The sequence below is a fragment of the Cataglyphis hispanica genome, chromosome 11 (assembly GCF_021464435.1).
Source record: "Cataglyphis hispanica isolate Lineage 1 chromosome 11, ULB_Chis1_1.0, whole genome shotgun sequence".
Lineage (NCBI taxonomy): Eukaryota > Metazoa > Arthropoda > Insecta > Hymenoptera > Formicidae > Cataglyphis > Cataglyphis hispanica.
In genome coordinates this window covers 5,412,577-5,430,329 of record NC_065964.1, presented here as the reverse complement: position 1 = coordinate 5,430,329, position 17,753 = coordinate 5,412,577, and the positions used below count along the sequence as shown (strand labels likewise).

Sequence of the window (17,753 nt, the reverse complement as noted above, 5' to 3'; positions counted from 1 at the left end):
ATCCGTTTCACCTGCGAATTTCTTTGAACCGGCGTAATTCTTCAAATGTTTCACCGGATTGGTCTCGTGTGCAGTACTGTTGACGCAGCTGCTGACAGGCCGTACGCTGCTAAACGTAGAAGAGTTGGACTGTTTCGCGCTGGCGATTGATGCGTTTTTCGTCGCGCTGTGTGATTCGCTTGCAGACTTCAGATTTTCACTGTTACCGTCATTTTTCTTCATCGATGAATTAATTTTGCCAGTAGCAATCGAATTTCCAGACGTTGTAATGGTATGCAAAGTAGCATCTTTGTTACCAATTGCAATGTTTGCTGTCCTAACAGACAGCTTGGACGTTCTACTTTTATTTCCCATATGGTCTAACTTCTGTCCACTTTTACCTTTGTCGGAAATCTGATTGCTAGTTGATAATACTTTAGTGTCTGTATTGTTATTCTGATTTTTAGATGCAAAATTATTGTGAGGCTTGCAGGTGATAGTGACAGCTGGCAGGAGCAAAGCGCTGGCTCACTTCTTGGTCATGATTTTGAGATATTCCAGAGCATTTTGAGCAGCACTGGCTTGAGCATCTTTACTAGTCGCACCGCAACCATAGCAAACTGCCACTGGCAGGGTAGAGAGTTGCACAAGGCACTGGAATTTACCTAGAAAAGAGAACAACATTAATGTCTAAATTAATTATGCATTACTTTATCTTTTAACACATATAATTAAGCAATTTTAGTAAGTTTGCATCATGATTTGCGATAATGTGATGTCAAAGATCACCAGCATCATACATACATATCTCTATAAATATCTTGCGTAATATGATTAAAGATTACGATGCTTAGTACAATTCGTCTATTTAAAACATACTTGACAAGAAACACCGTGACTACATTTACATGTTTATCTGGTTTAATAACAAAATTTGTAGTTATAACTAGTAATTAAAAATATCCTGTAAACGCTAGTTTACGTCTGTAATATAACATCAGTTATTATTACTTGTTATCTATGAGTAGCCGACTTGCGAGCAGTCGACCTACTAGTAACAGCACAAGTGATCTGTGCACCATGGCAGCTTTAAGATCAGCTAAGAACGCCTTGAGAAAAAAAATGAAAAATACTCTTCAAAATATTAGTTTACAAGAAAAAAAGGAACAATCTATAAACGTGATGAAAAAGGTAAGTCAGGAAAAAATATGTAGATCAATAATACTTAAACCCTTGAAAAAAAAAAGGTTATGTTCTAATGAAATCAAACAGCTGCATATAAAGCAATCATAATTTTTGACATAAATAAGATAATATCAAATTATTGTCGTGTTATTTTATAGCTATGCACATTGAAGCAATATCAAGACAGCAAGAGAATTTCGATATATCTAAGTACCAAGGACGAACTTGATACTTTACCTATCTTAAAACATATATTTGACACTGGAAAGGAAGCATTTGTTCCACGATATCAAGGAAAAACTATGGAAATGGTAAAACTAATATCACTAGAGGATTATGAGACATTACCGTTAACAAAATGGAACATTAAACAACCATGCCTCACTGAATATCGTGAAAATGCATTGGAAACAGGTAAACTCACATAATAAAACAAGTAACAAGTCATTTTTCAAACTTATTTCAAAAATTTATCAATTAATAATTTAAATCCTGTAAATTTTATCATATATAGGTGGATTAGATTTAATAATTTTACCAGGTGTTGCTTTCACAATGAGTGGTAAGTTTGGTTCAATAATTATTATAGAAGTTTTTACAGATAAATGTGTATTTCTCATGATTGTTTTATCTTTATAATTTTGTGATTAATTAGGAAAACGTCTGGGGCATGGAATGGGTTATTACGACAAATATTTGAAAATGTGTTTTAAAAGACAAATCATAAGGCCACATCTAATTGCAGTAGGATTTAAACAACAAATACAAGAAGATCTTCCTACTAATGAAGATGATGTGCCTGTTGATATTGTACTGGTTGATAAATAGGAGATAAAAATATAAAAGTTTGTAATTTTACTTCATGTGACATGAATAAAATCATTTTATCTTAGGGAAAAAGTATATATAAAATCATTTTTATTATATATTATAACTATATATAAACTTACCACTGATAGATTTTTCTTCAATATCAACATAAGTTACTTCAAACTGCTGCTCTGATGCAATTTCTTGTAAAAATTGTACCAAATTTACATCCCCATCATTGAAACAAGTATTCTGCAACAAGATTAGAATGACTTGCACATAACTTGCCTATTTCGATTTATGTACAATTTATTTACATAAACAGACACTTTCTTTCTGGCTTAAAAATTGAATAACAATTATCAGAATATTTATTCTTCTATTGGCTTCATCAAATCTGAGTACAAACCTGCAGCTGATAAAGCTTAACACCTGTGGATGACTTGAGACTCTTGTGAAATTTCGAAACTTGGATACTATGTACTGTTGTCATTGTCGAGATTTTGCTACCTTTCAGATCGGCATAACGGGCGCTCACGTTTGCATTTCTTTGCACAATCTATAATGGACAATTAATATACATGTAAAACTTTTGTTAAGCACATAATTTACAAGAAATGCTTTATTAATAACTACTTCACGTTTACATAAAAACTTAAATGAAGTGGATATGATCCAAGTATATCTCATCAGAGAGAATACACGATTATTACACGAAATGTAAGTTACACATTGAAATACAATACTGCCAAAATAATGGTCCGTTATAGATTTAAACAGATCGGAAAGATAGCTCACATTTTAAAATGGCGTTAAGCCAAAATCACTTCCACTTCTCTAAATACACACGTATTCACATATACACATACATTCAAACATACATACACAAATGTAAAATAGATACTATCACCAATCGCTTGCCTTTCAATCCTTGCTGTCGTATGTCGGACAACAGCTATCAATCCTGTATCATATCTCAACAATATTTGTCGCCTTTTTTTTAAAAACATATTTCTAACAAAATCTATGAATCTTAAAGACTAGTTTTTGATTTCCATAATTCCAACATAATTTTGATCAATGAATTTTAATTATCAATTTAAAACACAATACAAAGAATTACGATTACAAGGAATTGAAATACGATTACAAGGAATTGAAATATTCAAACATCAAGGTGGCAATGACACTATATATTAAATATACATAGATATTATACAATAGATATTAATTAATATTAGACGATATTAATTATCAGAATGACAATATAAATTCTTACCTCATCCTCATCAACACTGGAAGTTTGATTATTCATATCATGTAAAGCTTGCCACATCTTATGAGCAGCATGCCTCTTAGCAACTTTTTTACTTTTTCCTTGACCGACCTCGCGATATTTTAGGATTGAACAAACAATAGTGAATTGTCTTTCATGAGGTAAACCTTCTTCACCCTCCATTGTGTATTTTGGGGGCGGCCAATGACGCGACATACACATTTCTTGTAAAGCTCCAATTGGATTATTCACTACTTTCTCCTCTCCATAAGACTGTAGCTCTTGTAAATTTTGGGAGCTGCATATAAGTAAATAAAACATAATTCATATAATGCATATATTTGCATACAATTGCAAGTACTTGAGATATCTCAATATTTGTAATAAGTAATATTCTTACTCAGGTAAACTATTTGGAAGTGGAGATTCTGTAGCTTCGGTATTTACTCCAATTAATTTATCCAGAACAGCTTTTGCAGCGGCATGTTTCGCTTCTTTTTTAGACCTACCAGTTCCCATTGCTGAAACAATTGGATCTGTTTTTAAATAGCTACATACTTACTGATTAACAATTTACTATTGTCAATAAAAATAAATAATTCAAAAGATATACAAACCAACGACATCAGCAACAGTGACTCTGTACCGAAATGTAGGTTCGTGAATAGCTCCTTCAATTTGGACCAGCTCGTACTTGGGTATTGTGCCCCTACGAGAAAGTAATTCCTGAAGAACAGAGACTGGTGTTTTGCTGGGTAACGCCTTCATTTCTAAACGTGCTGCCTCGTGTAATGGTAGTTTCTCCAACATCATAGCATGCAATGTTACGCGAACTCTATTACGACGATTAACATTGTTTGAATGATTAGGAACGCCACCCACACCAGCCATCATGTTAGGCCCAACCTGTTGTGGTGGATGTATTTCCTCCATAGTAATGTTCTGTGAAATTGTAAATATTAGTGGTTAATTTTTCTTCAATGTCAAAGAATCAGAAAGATAAAGTATGTACATATAAAGTATTAGCTTGATGTAAGAAAAAAAAAAAATAAAAAAAATAAAAATAAAACATAAAACTTAATGTTTTGTAGTAAAAATAAACAATAAAGATAATGAGAATATTGTTGAAGTTTACAGCTTCTAATAAATCTTATCCTACATTTATATCTTTAATTATATATTTATCTTATCGAGCAGTAACAACATATGTAACAGCTAATTTACATGCATGACATATCCCTAATTATCTTATGCTATACGTATCAAAATCGCAACGCTTACTTCCAATTTCCGATCATTGTAGAAAGATACAAACGATACGTCAGCTCTCAACGATCATATGTCCTAAAGACGCGATAATCGGGACGAGCTGTCCGTTACGTTAAACGCGACGAAATCGCATCTCAATCGACGGTACGATAAAATCGTCGGGAGACCGGCACGGCCGCCATGATTATTATAAAATCCATCGATTGACCGTAATACAATGACGCGAGAGAGATACGCATGGGACTCATTGGGGACGAGCAGCTGTCGTCGCGCGAAAGATGCATATACGACGTAAACACGACGTCGTTCCCAAACGATGACGACGACGACAATGACAACGGCGGTGATGACCCGGTATCGGAGTAACGGCCGACCGGTTGTATGTGTGTATGTATCGTCCGCTACGCGGTTCGATCCGCGGGGCTAAAGTCACCGGGGGGACAAACACGCGTCTCACACTTACGATTTTTGGGGAGACGTGTAAAGGTTCAGCTGGCTCCTCGACAGGCCAATTCCTATGCGAAAAGCGAATCCCGCTTTTTGTGATCGATCCAAGTCTCACAAAAAGCTTGATCCGTTTGACGACAGAAAAATGGTTTACTGGCTAGCGGAGAATCCCTTCCTCGTTCGCAGCTCTGCGATATCTGTGAGTGTGTCCGTGCATCCCTCTTCACGCGCGTTTATCGCGTTCGAGCTGAGCGCGCGCGCCAATACTTTTATCATCTGCGGCAGGAGAACGATATCGATACTCGATAAAATATCTTCGCTCGGTAAATTAAAAAGTCATAAAGGTGGACTACGTATGGAGAAACGCATCGCGATCTGATTGGCGAACTGTAACGTCACGGCCAATCAGCTGTAGGATACCATCGCCCCCTGGAATTTCGAGAAAAGATCTGGAAAACGAGAACGCGTCTACATTATTGCCACGTTAATGATTTTACCTTTTTCTCTTTTGCGTCACTTTGGAATCTTGGATTAGATTCACTCGAGTTTGCGTTCCAGTTTGTGCGTACCGTATGCGAACTGTCGCGAGTTATTTTATTCACGAGTAACATTGAGTAATATTTTAAGTTTAATAAGAAAATCGAACAACTTGTGGAATATGGGCCGCTATAGAAGGTACGTAGGTGCGAATATTGCAACGAAACAAGGCATCTCATCGAGACGCTACTCCATTCTAATATTCGCGCGATGAGAAGCCTTGAGGCGCGTGCGAGCTTACCTTTTCATTATAAAAGTAAGATTTATTGGTATCCTTTTCAAAATTCTTCAACAAAGTGTTTCCATAACCTCGTATATTTCTTCAAATTGTGATACGCTTTTGCTAGACAGTAGTTGCCTTCGTTATACATGACACTTTTGACAAGAACGTACATTTCAGTTTAAATTCTGTAAAAATAAAAATTTCAAGTAAAAAGCATATATATATATATATATATATTATATTTGTTTAGCCGTAGTCGCGATCGAGACAGGCGGCGCAGATCACGTACTCGCTCGCGGAGTAGATCACCGCGTGACAGGAGGAGCTGGGGTGTCAGCGGAGGACGCGATAGACCTTCCAACAGTCGTAGCAGTCGTGGTCAGCCCGGCGCGAATTTAAGGAAACCACGATGGGACCTCAGTCGATTGGAACCCTTCAAAAAGGATTTTTACATTCCTCACGATGCAGTTCAAAATCGAGATCCACGTATTGTGGAGCAATATAGAGTTGAAAAGGAAATCACTCTGAGGGGCAAAAATATACCCAACCCTGTTTTCAATTTCGAGGAAGCAGGTTTTCCGGATTATGTCCTGAAAGAGATCAAGTAAGTAGTAGACGTTAGAAAGATTGAATCTTTTAATATTTTGTGGTGAGTTTACTAAATTATTTTTATTTTATTATAGAAGACAAGGCTTTAGTGAACCGACATCAATCCAAGCTCAAGGATGGCCTATTGCTTTAAGCGGCCGAGATATGGTGGGCATTGCATCCACAGGATCTGGGAAAACACTATCTTATATATTGCCTGCGATAGTTCACATTAATAGCCAGCCGAAATTAAGTCGTAAAGATGGGCCTATAGCGCTAGTGTTGGCACCTACGCGAGAATTGGCTCAACAAATTCAGCAGGTTGCTGATGATTTTGGACACTCATCAGGCATTAGAAACACTTGTCTATATGGTGGAGCACCAAAAGGGGCCCAAGCCAGGGATCTGGATGGTGGTGTAGAAATAGTTATTGCTACACCTGGTAGACTACTAGATTTTCTTGAATCTGGCAAGACAAATCTGAAAAGATGTACATATTTGGTATTAGATGAAGCTGATAGAATGTTGGATATGGGATTTGAGCCACAAATCAGAAAGATTATAGAACAAATTAGACCAGACAGGCAAACATTGATGTGGTCGGCCACATGGCCTAAAGAAGTAAAGAATTTAGCTGAAGATTTTCTTAAAGATTATGCTCAAATCAATGTTGGTTCTTTACAACTTTCAGCAAATCATAATATATTGCAAATAATAGATGTATGTCAGGACTATGAAAAAGAGAATAAGTGAGTATAAGAATTTCGAGTGTTTTTGGCTTTTTGTTCAGTTTTTAGCACAGCAGTTATTAACAATTATTAATAGTACTCACAATTATAACAGTTCTGAAGAAAGCTGTCTTATCAAATTTTTATAGATTAAGTACTCTATTGAAAGAAATAATGGCAGAAAGTGAAAATAAAACCATAGTATTTATTGAAACAAAGCGTAGAGTAGATGAGATAACAAGAAAAATGAAGCGCGATGGTTGGCCAGCAGTTTGCATTCACGGTGACAAGACACAACAGGAACGAGATTGGGTTTTACAAGGTATAGATGAATGCATGATATTCAGAAGAATTCAGAAAAAACATTAACAAAATATATACATGCATGAAGTGTGAAGTATTACATTTATATGTAATTTAGATTTCAGATCGGGCAAAGCACCAATCCTTGTTGCTACTGATGTTGCTGCCCGTGGTCTTGGTAAGTAATTCAATGTTTTCTATTATATTTTAACGCAACAATATATTGTCAGTTATTTTCCTATAACATGGAAGACAAGCTGATTAAAATTCACGGTATTAATTTCAAATCCCCAAAATTACAAATTTTTTTCTTTTTTATATACAATGCTCTATTCTGATCAAAAATTATTACCTGTAATGTAATGTTCCGTTAAAAGCATAAACTTAAAGATATAAACAATTTAGATTGAAACATTTAAATTGTGAATTTGAGAATCTTTTCAGGAATTTTGTGCTATACGAAGTTGGAAGTATACGTGCGAATTGATCCTGTAATAAATTAAATAAATCAAATCATATATATATCGATAATGCCGGAGAAGTAACAGAAACCAAATATGTTCATTGCATAAGAATTGATCTTGACTTAAACTAATTTATATGATATATCACACGCGCAAACGTTGTCAATTGCAATTACACGCATTATGTTTAAATTCTTTTATGCGAACGGGACATTACAATTTTTAACGCGTTGTAAACTTGAAATCAGAAAGAAGAAAATCAGAGAGAAGGAATAGGGTAAAATGAGCAAAGATATGAACATATTGAAACAGGAGGATGGTTGGAAGTAACCATACAGCTAACGCGGTTGGATCTTTGTTTGTATTGCAGAGGCACATTGCGCGCAGGCCCACGCCGGGTAATGCAAAGCATGTCGGGGGTGCCCGCCGCCGCTCTTTGTTCGGTGGTGCACTGGTTTGCATTGTCTGCGCTGGCCGCGACGCCGTGCCTCTATCCGTCCGTCAATCGCGTGTGAAGTCCGGCCAAGTCCGGGCCAAATCGGGATCTACTACTACTACTACTACTCTACTACTACTTTACCTACCTACCTACATACTGGATATCAGTCCTACTGTGCTGCGCTGTACGCCATCCGGGCTGGCTGGCCAGGTCATTGTTGCCAGAATAGAGTCCCCTGCGCTGGCACGCTCAAGCTAATCAGACAACCAACAACGTTGGTCCGTTGAGGCGGTGGCATGTGATAGCAGATATGCCAGAGCCTCTCTTAGCGCGCCCTGCGCCTGTAGCGACAGAGTGGCGGAGGCAGTAGCTGGAGCGAGCGCAAATAGCCAGGCCCTGCCCGTACGTTGCTAGCGAAACACTCGCCCACTGCCTAATATATTTTAGTAAAATATAGTAAAAATTTTTTTAATTAATTGACATTTACATATATACTCGCATATACATATACACTCATACACACACAGACATACACTTATACGCGTATATATAAATACATGTATGTACACATGCGTTTGTCTTGTTTATGTAATTATTAATTTATTATGAATAACGTCTGTCAAAGTACTCGTTTGTCTACATATATGTATATATACGGGTATGAACGCATAACGCTCACAAATCTACTTATCACTTTTATGTCCCTTTAAACTTCTCTGACTCTCTGTCCCTTTTAATTCCTGTGATGACCAACACCATACAGTCGCATTTTTTATCTTAACTAACTATTGTGCCATATAAATTTGTCACATAGTACCAGGCCACGATTTCAGTCTCTTTTCTAAATATCAGTCCTTTATATTTGTTGGAAAAAGACTTTAAACGTATTTTTATAATCTTTTTTTTTTTCTTTTTTTTTAATTGTAATAAATCAAAATATTCACCATCATGATATTTAGGAAAGAAAGAATCGTGCTCGATTTAACGGTTTGTTTTTGTTTTATATTCTTTTTACAGAAAACCTTATTTATCAAAATTATAACAAAATCGTGTCACTAGAAATTGTTATTTTTATATAATAGAATTCTTTACGTCCAATTTTTTTTTTCTTTTTTTTTCAACTTTTAAATACAAGAATCAACGCAATAATCATTCATCAACATAATAATATTATTACGTAGTTTCTTGACAAGCGTATCGATTGTCATTATATAATTTATTGTAATATACCGTCCGGTAACATTCAAGACTTATACTCGACTTACGGTGTTTCACAATCCTTGCAACACTATTACTGTCTTAACCCATATCTGTCCTCAACACTAAAATTCCATAAAAAATCGGGCCAATCTAATGTCAAATCTTAATCTTTCAGACGTTGAAGATGTCAAGTTTGTCATCAATTTTGACTACCCCTCCTGTTCCGAGGATTATGTCCATCGTATCGGTCGTACCGGCCGTCGACAGAAAACCGGCACGGCGTATACTTTCTTCACACCCAACAACGCCAACAAGGCCAACGATCTAATACAAGTGCTGAAGGAAGCGAATCAGGTGATAAATCCGAAACTGTTAGAGCTCGCCGATGGTAAAGCTGGCGGATATGGCAGAAACAGAGGTATTTCTAAAACGAATACACCAAAAAACTATTATACATTGTATAAAAATGAAGCTCATGTAAAAACGATCGGATTCACGTCGACAGGTGCAAGAAACCGATGGCGAACTCGAGGCGGTGGAGGCGGTGGTCGTAACGGAAAGGAACGCAGCTACTCACGAAGCAGAAGTCGAAGTCATAGCAGAGAACGCAATGGTCGTAGCAGTCGACGAAGCTACAGTCGTAGCTATTCACGAAGTCGTAGCCCCATTAGCAACCGTAATGGTAAGTTACTCTACTACCGAAAAGCTATTGAAAAAACTATTAAAAAGCTATTAAAGCCCGGTGGATCTAACGAGAAATTGTTTCTCTTCAGAGGTTATCGGTAAGAGTTACTGGAGTAGCGAGAGATGATCTTCCAGCGGCGGCTAAAAATGTCTATATTTACGAGACAGGTAAATTTTTTTATGTCCAATAAAAGCGGTGTATTAGTAGGATAATGACTGAAATCGCTGATTTCAAATGGAACATATGCTGTTTGCAATAAGTTATTTATGCCGAGTTTAATGAGACGCTATTGTAATTTTACGCATAGCAGCATACATATGTCTTCGCATCCCATCGAATCGCCATTGAGATGGCGCCAGATTATGCTGGGGGGATATTCGCGATTTATAGCTGATGGAAAAATGATCAAATCGCGAACGACAAATCAAGTTTTCCGCATTGGTGAACGATAAATCTTTCACGAATTATTATGAAATCGCGAATAATCTAGCGGCCCAGTTTTTGACTTGCTGTGTAACATATTTGATAGTTTGCTGAACACATTTACACCAATCTCTTAAATCAATTTCAATATACTGATCGTCGCTATCGTAAGATAAGCTTTTATGCAATTCATGTGTATTTGTAATATTTAACGTATACTTGGATTTGGACAAGTGAAGATATTTTAATTGCTACTTACTTGTTATACGATGATAGAATATGCTATCATTTTTTATTTCCTTTTGCATCTTCTCTGCCGCATCTAATTTTTTCCTTCTCAAGTGTTACCTATATACACAGATTTAGATTAGCTATAATACGAATGCATTACAACATAAAAAAACTACCATTTATATGTTTTTATAACTCTCTACTTCTTACATCCCAGTAGTAAAAAAAAAAGAAAAACTAACTAAGATGATGTAAGCGAATGAATAAATGTAATCATTATGCAAACTAAACTTCCAGAATGTAGCTATTAATTTAGTGTGGTGTATATATATGTGTGTGTGTGTGTATATATATGTATATGTACACACACACACACACACATATATATATAATGAAATATGTAATTATATATTATATATAAAACAATATAATATGTAATTATATATTTTATACATATAGAAATCGTAATTATAAATGTCTAGCGCGCTTATGTTTGTAATTTATTCATCTGTATTTAGACAATTGGGACAAATAATAAATAATAATAATAAATACTTGATGTACAGTATTAGACCAACGTGACACAAATAAATTCGCATAAATGTGTCTATTATTATACATCACTCTGTACTGCAACACATTGGCATCCTACTAGAATATCTTCCAATGATTTTATATTATTTTATTAGTAGTCACTTACCTGTGATGTACTCGGTGATAATGTATCTATAAATTATAAGCGCTATAATTTAACAAAATATAATAATCATTCATCACAAAAAGAAGTGGATCCTAATTATATCGATCGTTGAAATTACTTCGTTAATCGCGTAGGGAAGAGTAAAACAACAAAAGAATGACTCATGCGTAGGATCGATTTTTCGCCCCCGTTCTGTTTAATTTAATTTATATATCTTAATTATACACACAGTGATAATGTTTAAAGGTCTTACGGTAATTTTAGAATACCGATTCTGTTTGTTGTTTTCTCAGCCTAATATGCACCGATGTTCGCTTCACATTCTCTGGTGACCGATTCCGGCCACACGTGTGATACTTTGTTGACAAGAATAGTTATTATTCAACCAATATAAGATGTACACCGGTGTAATTGACGATCTAATGAGTTTCACGCTGGAAAAGATCCCTTCTTTTTTTTTTATCGGACTATGCGCCACGATACAAATTTATTATGTTACACATCTTGGAATATCGTGCTTTTGCACTCACGAATCACAAACATGCAATATTTTCTTTCTCGACGCGTGCTCGCTCGAGAGTCGATTATGCTCTCTTTCGCCAAGGGAGGACACGATTCTTACGATTATTATGGACAACGTTTAATATCCGCTCGTCGATATTTATCCAGGACGCGAGCGCGATTTTATAGGGGATTAATTGAGACGGTGATCGTGACTCGATCGCGATTACGGCGAAGAAAATCCTCGACAGCTTCAACCAAAATTTCGAGACACCTTTGAATCGATAGAAAGAGGCGCAAGAAATTTCTATGCATTTAATTATAACAATCGCATATTTTAGAGTTAGAATATCATAACACGATCTTTATAAAAATTTACCGCGCCTCTCTCGTTCTCTCAATTCAAGAATCCTAAAGATAGGACTCATCAGAGATGCATCGTATTTTCGGTCGAGACCGCGCAAGACTCGCTTGTCATTCGTCCGTGATTGTAAGAAAAAAATGATACCGATGTCCCACTAATCGTAATGTTAACGTTAAAGTGCGATTTTTTTTTGTGTCTTCGCAATGTAAACGTGCGCGGTATAACGTCAGAATTTCCCGTGAGATACGCACATTGTAGGTGCGTTTGTGTATATGTGTGTTTAACAAGCTCCTCGCATGAATTTTTGGGGATAAAGGAGGGATTTATTTTGTTTTTACAGAGGGCTCAGCATGCTTCGTTCACATATATTACAACGTACGCATATAACAATAACATTAAACCCTTTAGGTGTGTCTTCGGACGTGGGAGAGAGCTATGTGTGTGGCGCGTTTATAATTATATTTGCGATACAATGGGATCTCTCGTACTTCATATCTCGTGCAAGGGTCATATATTCATGTATATGTGTGTACTTATGTGTGTGAGACGCTATGTGTTCTTTTTCGGTGTGCGAATCGATCTCGCCTGGACTCGAGTGACTCCAAGCAAGCGAGTGACAAAAGTGTGAGGGTGAAGTTTTACACGGTCGTCCCTAACTTCTGGTCACCGGAAGTAATCTCCTCAATTCGCGTTATATCTCTCGGACTTTTTATCTCGAAGGTTTTGCTTTTTAGCGTTACATTTACGACTTAGAATCGAGGAGGGTACATGATCCGGTGACGCGTGCCGGCGCGTGCGTGTAGCAGATTCAATGATATCTATAATTAAACGTCAGTCAATTGTCCGCAACTGCTAAAATATCCGGAAGTCTAATCTTAAAGAGCCAATGGCTTCCAAAAAGGAAGCGAATCGATGATGGGAGACGAGACAAAACATTGGAAGCAATTGCTCGATCGCTCAAATTAAAGGCTAAAAATGTCATCGATTTTTCATATCTTTTCGATTTCACGATATGCAATCATGAAGCCGGAAAAATTAAGGAAAAAAAAGAATTTTTCGAAGAAAAACAATTTCTTGCGCTGCTTGTTATTACATGACTCTATTGTCAAACTATCTGTGTAGATTCTACGATTGCTCTCTTATGTTGCCAAGAGATCGTTATAAAGCACAAGAGTAATTTTTTGGAGTGATTTGTAATATCTTTTATATCGAGATAATACATATAATCTCTCGGTCGTATTTTCTCGTGATTTTCCGCGCGCGCAAAAAAAAGGAAGCGAAGTATCTTGGAGCACGATGCGAAATCACATTTTTATTATATTGTGTTGATTAAAAAGATGCGGAAAATTTCAAGTGATCTACTAGCCTGTAGCTGTGAAAGATTCCGCGACGATTTAAGTCTGTCAATTCGGACCGCTCAATGCATCGAGCATCCACGAGATTCGCTAATAAACGTGCGCGCGAATCTATATGCTATCGAGAGATTCGATAACCGTTGTACTATATATATATACATAGATCTCTACGTGTAATCGTTTCGTAAATACTGGCTTTGTGTCCCTTCGTGTCTCTAACACGTATAGAGAGAGACATCCCTTAAATATATACGATGTCGTCCACTCTCGGCTCACGCGGAAGCCAGTAATATACCGGATTATTACGCGCAAACAACGACAGTCTCCGCGTATCATATTTAAGCTACGGTATAGACGGACATGGAGCAGAATTTGAAACGTAAGGACAAGATAGAGAAACGAAGATGACGATCGCTCTCGTCTATACCACGCCTACGATCTAATTATTCTATATAAGAAGAATATTCAAAAAATCCGAGCAAAAGAATAAAAATCAAGTCCCCTCTGATTATTGCTAACGGTGTATGCACGATCATTATTCTACTTAAATTACATGCGTGAAGCGGCGCAGATATTCCACACAATCGATTCCGATTCTAACATACATCTCGATTTGCAAATATGTACCGTTAGTTTTTGCGCGAAACAATGAATTTACGAGTCGAGAGATTACAGTATTCATCCGTTGAAGATTAATTTTGTTCGATTTTTCCAATCATTGAGTTTGTTGAATTGAGAAAAATGATGATTAATACGCGATAAGATGTACTATTGTTATAACGGCGGGAAACTAGCTTCCTTTCTGAAAAGTTTTAACGCAAGATTTTCGTATCGTTGCGTATGTAGATATTTTTCGGCTACCGGAAATAATTCTCGTGATTATTCGATTTTATTTCTCCAGGATTTAAAGAGATCTTCCTAAATAATACTTAGGAATATAATTTTTACTTGAATCGTGTGACGTAAATATAAACTCTCGCAGTTTAATATCCCTTATACTTTTACGATAATATTTTCGAAAAGTGCGGCGATTCGTTATAAAAAAACAGTCACCGTTAATGACATTTGTATCTGCATTTACGACGATTTTTCCGCTTTCATAAAGATACTTTTCGTTTCATATGCGTGATCCCAAAGGCTTGTTATACCCAGACACAGATGCATCTTTCGTTTTAAAAAAACAATATCGAATCTTGGAATAACGACATTGATATTAAATCGCACGATATTTATCACACGAACAATGGTAATTGTAGAAAGTAGATGAGTTTATCTGCCTCCGAGTACAACACGCAATCCTACAAGGGCGCGAGATGTACTAGCCGACGTCGCGAGCGGATTGTCGAATCCGCGAAATAATTACTTCTTCTTACGCACACGCATGGTATCGATTGCACGAAGTAAAAGGAAGATACACGAACGGGGAGAAACGGAGAGATGCAGATCGGACACGCGTGAATCTCCGTTCATTGCAAATTATCAGTCGGGGACGAGTTATTCCCCCGACAATCTTCTGGAATCGAGATTAGGGATGTGATTCTTCAGAGAAATAACACACGTGGGAAATGACATGTCCGATCACGCATGTCCCTCCTGTTTCCTCGTTAATCACCGAATACGTAACGGAAGGTGTTCTCGTCGAGGCTTGCTGGGGTCGCTGTGTCGTCTTTCGCTTGAGGGTAGCGTCTCCCGTCGAGTTTCAAAAAATACAATTATCGTCCGCATCGCGCTTTCTTTCTTTCTTACGTTTTTTCTTTTCTGTGAGCACGTTCTGCGCGTCATCTCCTCGTTCCGTTCGCGAGGTCGACGACACCGCAATTCCTCGCGACGAGTAGAATAATAAGTCGACGGGGGTAAATTTTCACGCACGGCGTCGCCGATCTCTTCTGAGCAATATACGTGTGAGAGTCCCGAGCCGGATATCTCTTCTCCTCTTCTAGCCGACCGACCCGGGGCAGCGGAAAAAGGAAATACATTATCCGCGAATTGCGCGCGACGCGACTGCTTAGCCGGTATTTTGTATCGCGAGTCCGCGCTCGCCCTCGGCTCGCATTCGCGTCTGCACGTTAATCTTTATCCGGGCTTCGAATTATTTTCGTAAAAAAAATAAATCCTTTACATTAATTCACTGTTGCTCCACAATTTGCCTAAAATATTATGAATTTTCAATTCGTTGATACTTTACGCTAAATAATCGTTTCGGCAAAAGCGTATTCTAGCTTTTTCTTCTTAAAGACGGGAAAAGAATCGCCCAGATAAGGATTAAAATTAGCGATACCAAGGCGTCTCTCGTCTACGTTATCAGTGATGAAGGAACAGATGGCTCCAAAATTTTCACTGATATTAAACGTGAGATTACAACAGTTAGTCTTCCAGATTCAATTTTATACTTCGCGACAACTGTTTTTTTTTTTTTGCTTCATATCCTTCTTTTATAAATTATACGAAATAAATAGATAAAAAATACAATAACTAAAAAATACGTGGACTTTTGAAGCTCCTTGGCACCGCTAGAGTTGATAAACTTGCCAGCTCATACCAGCAGGCTATTGTACACTCGGAAAACTATCGGAACATTCGACACTTCTATAGATATATCTCCCAATATTTTGCAGCGTCAAACATTCCGGTCAATCCCCCTGTGCAGCCTTAAGAAGGGGCAACACGTGACACAGCGAAGTAATGCAGACCGCTCCGTATTCTTTGTGAAACGACAACGAAACATCTCCTGTACAAACATTACCGATGCGCCTATCGTTTTGCGAAGAAATCGGAGCGTGATCGTCGTTACCGCGAAATGTCGCGGATTATTATTTTACCCCGTTTTATGATAATATTTACCGAATTCGGAACCGTCCGACGTCAATTCGCAACGACGGACGCGTCCGCAGCCTGCGCGTCGACGAACGAGAGCTCGCTCGCTTGATGACACGTCATTTCGCGCAACGTAGATATAATTATACTTATAAATTTTACGCTTTTTTTTTAAATTGTTAACAGGCCGTGGCTATACAGGGCCCACTACGCTTTCAGTTCAGTCTGTGGCACGCGGTCTTCCGAGCGGGTCATAAGGTACGGTGTGCGTGTGTGTACGTGTATTAAATGTGTTAAGTACGCTCGGGTAATGTGTTACATTTTATCGTCCTCATCGTTTTTTACCCACCGTCATAAGATATCTACCGAGCATCGCTAACATCCTCGTTGCGCCTTGGATGATCCTCGTCCTGGAATATTTTCATTTCGGGCGCGGGCAGTAGAGGAATCTCTTTTCGTCAAAATGCCTCTGATCGATCCTTATCGAGTAAATGCGACTTGACTGCAATCTCATTGATGTCAAAGACTTTTTTAAAACATCGAAAATTTTGCAAAGTTGTCTGGAGCTATCTCTTCAAGGATCCGATTTGGCTTCGTACACGTCATTCTGATTTCATTACACTTTCCTCTTCTCCTTCCTCACTTCTTTATGCTCACGTTATCATCGCCGCGAAACAGATAAATAGACCAGTACGCGAAGTTGAAGAGAATGAACATGAGAGGGAAGGCAACGCGCGCGAAGATATCAATCCTTGCGCTGCCCTGGGCACGGCAGGTGAGCAGTTTGCGTGATACCTCCCAGCAACCTGTTCGCGACGATACCGTCGCTGGTGCGGGCGGTGGCACCGTGGTTGACACCGGCGCAGCGATCGGCGGTGAGGGCGTCGCGGCGCGCGACATAGTGCGTGACGGCGTGCCCAACGGCGATGCCGAGGAGGCCGGCGAGGGCCATCGCGACGGCGATGGCGACGACCTCGCTGAACTCCTGTGCGAATGGTGTCGCGGTGCCCGCATCGGGGAGCACCGGCCGGTGACGCAATCTTCGTCGTTCAACGGCGAGAAAGACGGCGACGGCGAGCGATCCGGATGGTAACGCTGATGACGATGCGACTGGTGATGCTGCTGCTGCTGATGATGATGATGATCCTGCTGATATATACGTGGCAGCGAATGATGCTGCGATATCGTCTGATTATCGCCGGCACGCTGATGACGCTGCTGATGATAATGAT

General features: G+C 38.1%; 4 protein-coding genes across 11 annotated transcripts in view; 2 read left to right on the top strand and 2 right to left on the bottom strand.

The window, feature by feature from the left end:
• Positions 1-487: 487 nt before the first annotated feature.
• On the bottom strand, positions 488-5,222 carry LOC126852636 (RISC-loading complex subunit tarbp2-like). 5 transcript variants are annotated; one of them, XM_050597623.1, is made up of 7 exons: positions 4,983-5,219; positions 3,868-4,192; positions 3,651-3,771; positions 3,254-3,548; positions 2,384-2,533; positions 2,115-2,226; positions 488-644 (listed from the first exon to the last, which is right to left on the bottom strand). In XM_050597623.1, exons 2-7 carry the CDS (start codon positions 4,181-4,183, stop codon positions 508-510), a joined length of 1,131 nt encoding a protein of 376 aa, XP_050453580.1. In that variant the 5' UTR covers positions 4,184-4,192; positions 4,983-5,219; the 3' UTR covers positions 488-507. The 5 variants fall into 5 exon arrangements, with proteins under 5 accessions (XP_050453580.1, XP_050453578.1, XP_050453579.1 ...); XM_050597621.1 differs by having other exon boundaries at positions 3,651-3,786; positions 4,983-5,218; XM_050597622.1 differs by lacking the exon at positions 4,983-5,219 and adding an exon at positions 4,532-4,866 and having other exon boundaries at positions 3,651-3,786.
• On the top strand, positions 684-2,120 carry LOC126852642 (5-formyltetrahydrofolate cyclo-ligase). Its single transcript, XM_050597635.1, has 4 exons — positions 684-1,170; positions 1,323-1,578; positions 1,679-1,726; positions 1,820-2,120. Exons 1-4 carry the CDS (start codon positions 1,000-1,002, stop codon positions 1,990-1,992), a joined length of 648 nt encoding a protein of 215 aa, XP_050453592.1. The 5' UTR covers positions 684-999; the 3' UTR covers positions 1,993-2,120.
• Positions 5,223-5,453: 231 nt separating the features above from the next.
• Positions 5,454-16,826, top strand: LOC126852631 (probable ATP-dependent RNA helicase DDX17). Of its 4 annotated transcripts, none has more exons than XM_050597601.1 (9): positions 5,454-5,641; positions 5,977-6,330; positions 6,410-7,063; positions 7,192-7,364; positions 7,464-7,523; positions 9,624-9,866; positions 9,954-10,130; positions 10,222-10,300; positions 16,708-16,826. In XM_050597601.1, exons 1-8 carry the CDS (start codon positions 5,625-5,627, stop codon positions 10,257-10,259), a joined length of 1,716 nt encoding a protein of 571 aa, XP_050453558.1. In that variant the 5' UTR covers positions 5,454-5,624; the 3' UTR covers positions 10,260-10,300; positions 16,708-16,826. The 4 variants fall into 4 exon arrangements, with proteins under 4 accessions (XP_050453558.1, XP_050453555.1, XP_050453557.1 ...); XM_050597598.1 differs by lacking the exon at positions 16,708-16,826 and adding an exon at positions 10,444-11,077; XM_050597600.1 differs by lacking the exon at positions 16,708-16,826 and adding an exon at positions 10,441-11,077.
• LOC126852635 (glutamate-gated chloride channel) overlaps positions 11,656-17,753 on the bottom strand; it is a 70,002-nt gene continuing 63,904 nt past the window's right edge. The window contains exon 11 of the mRNA XM_050597620.1: positions 11,656-17,736. Coding sequence (XP_050453577.1) covers positions 17,161-17,736 — 576 coding nt within the window. The 3' untranslated portion in view covers positions 11,656-17,160. The remainder of the gene's footprint in view (positions 17,737-17,753) is intronic.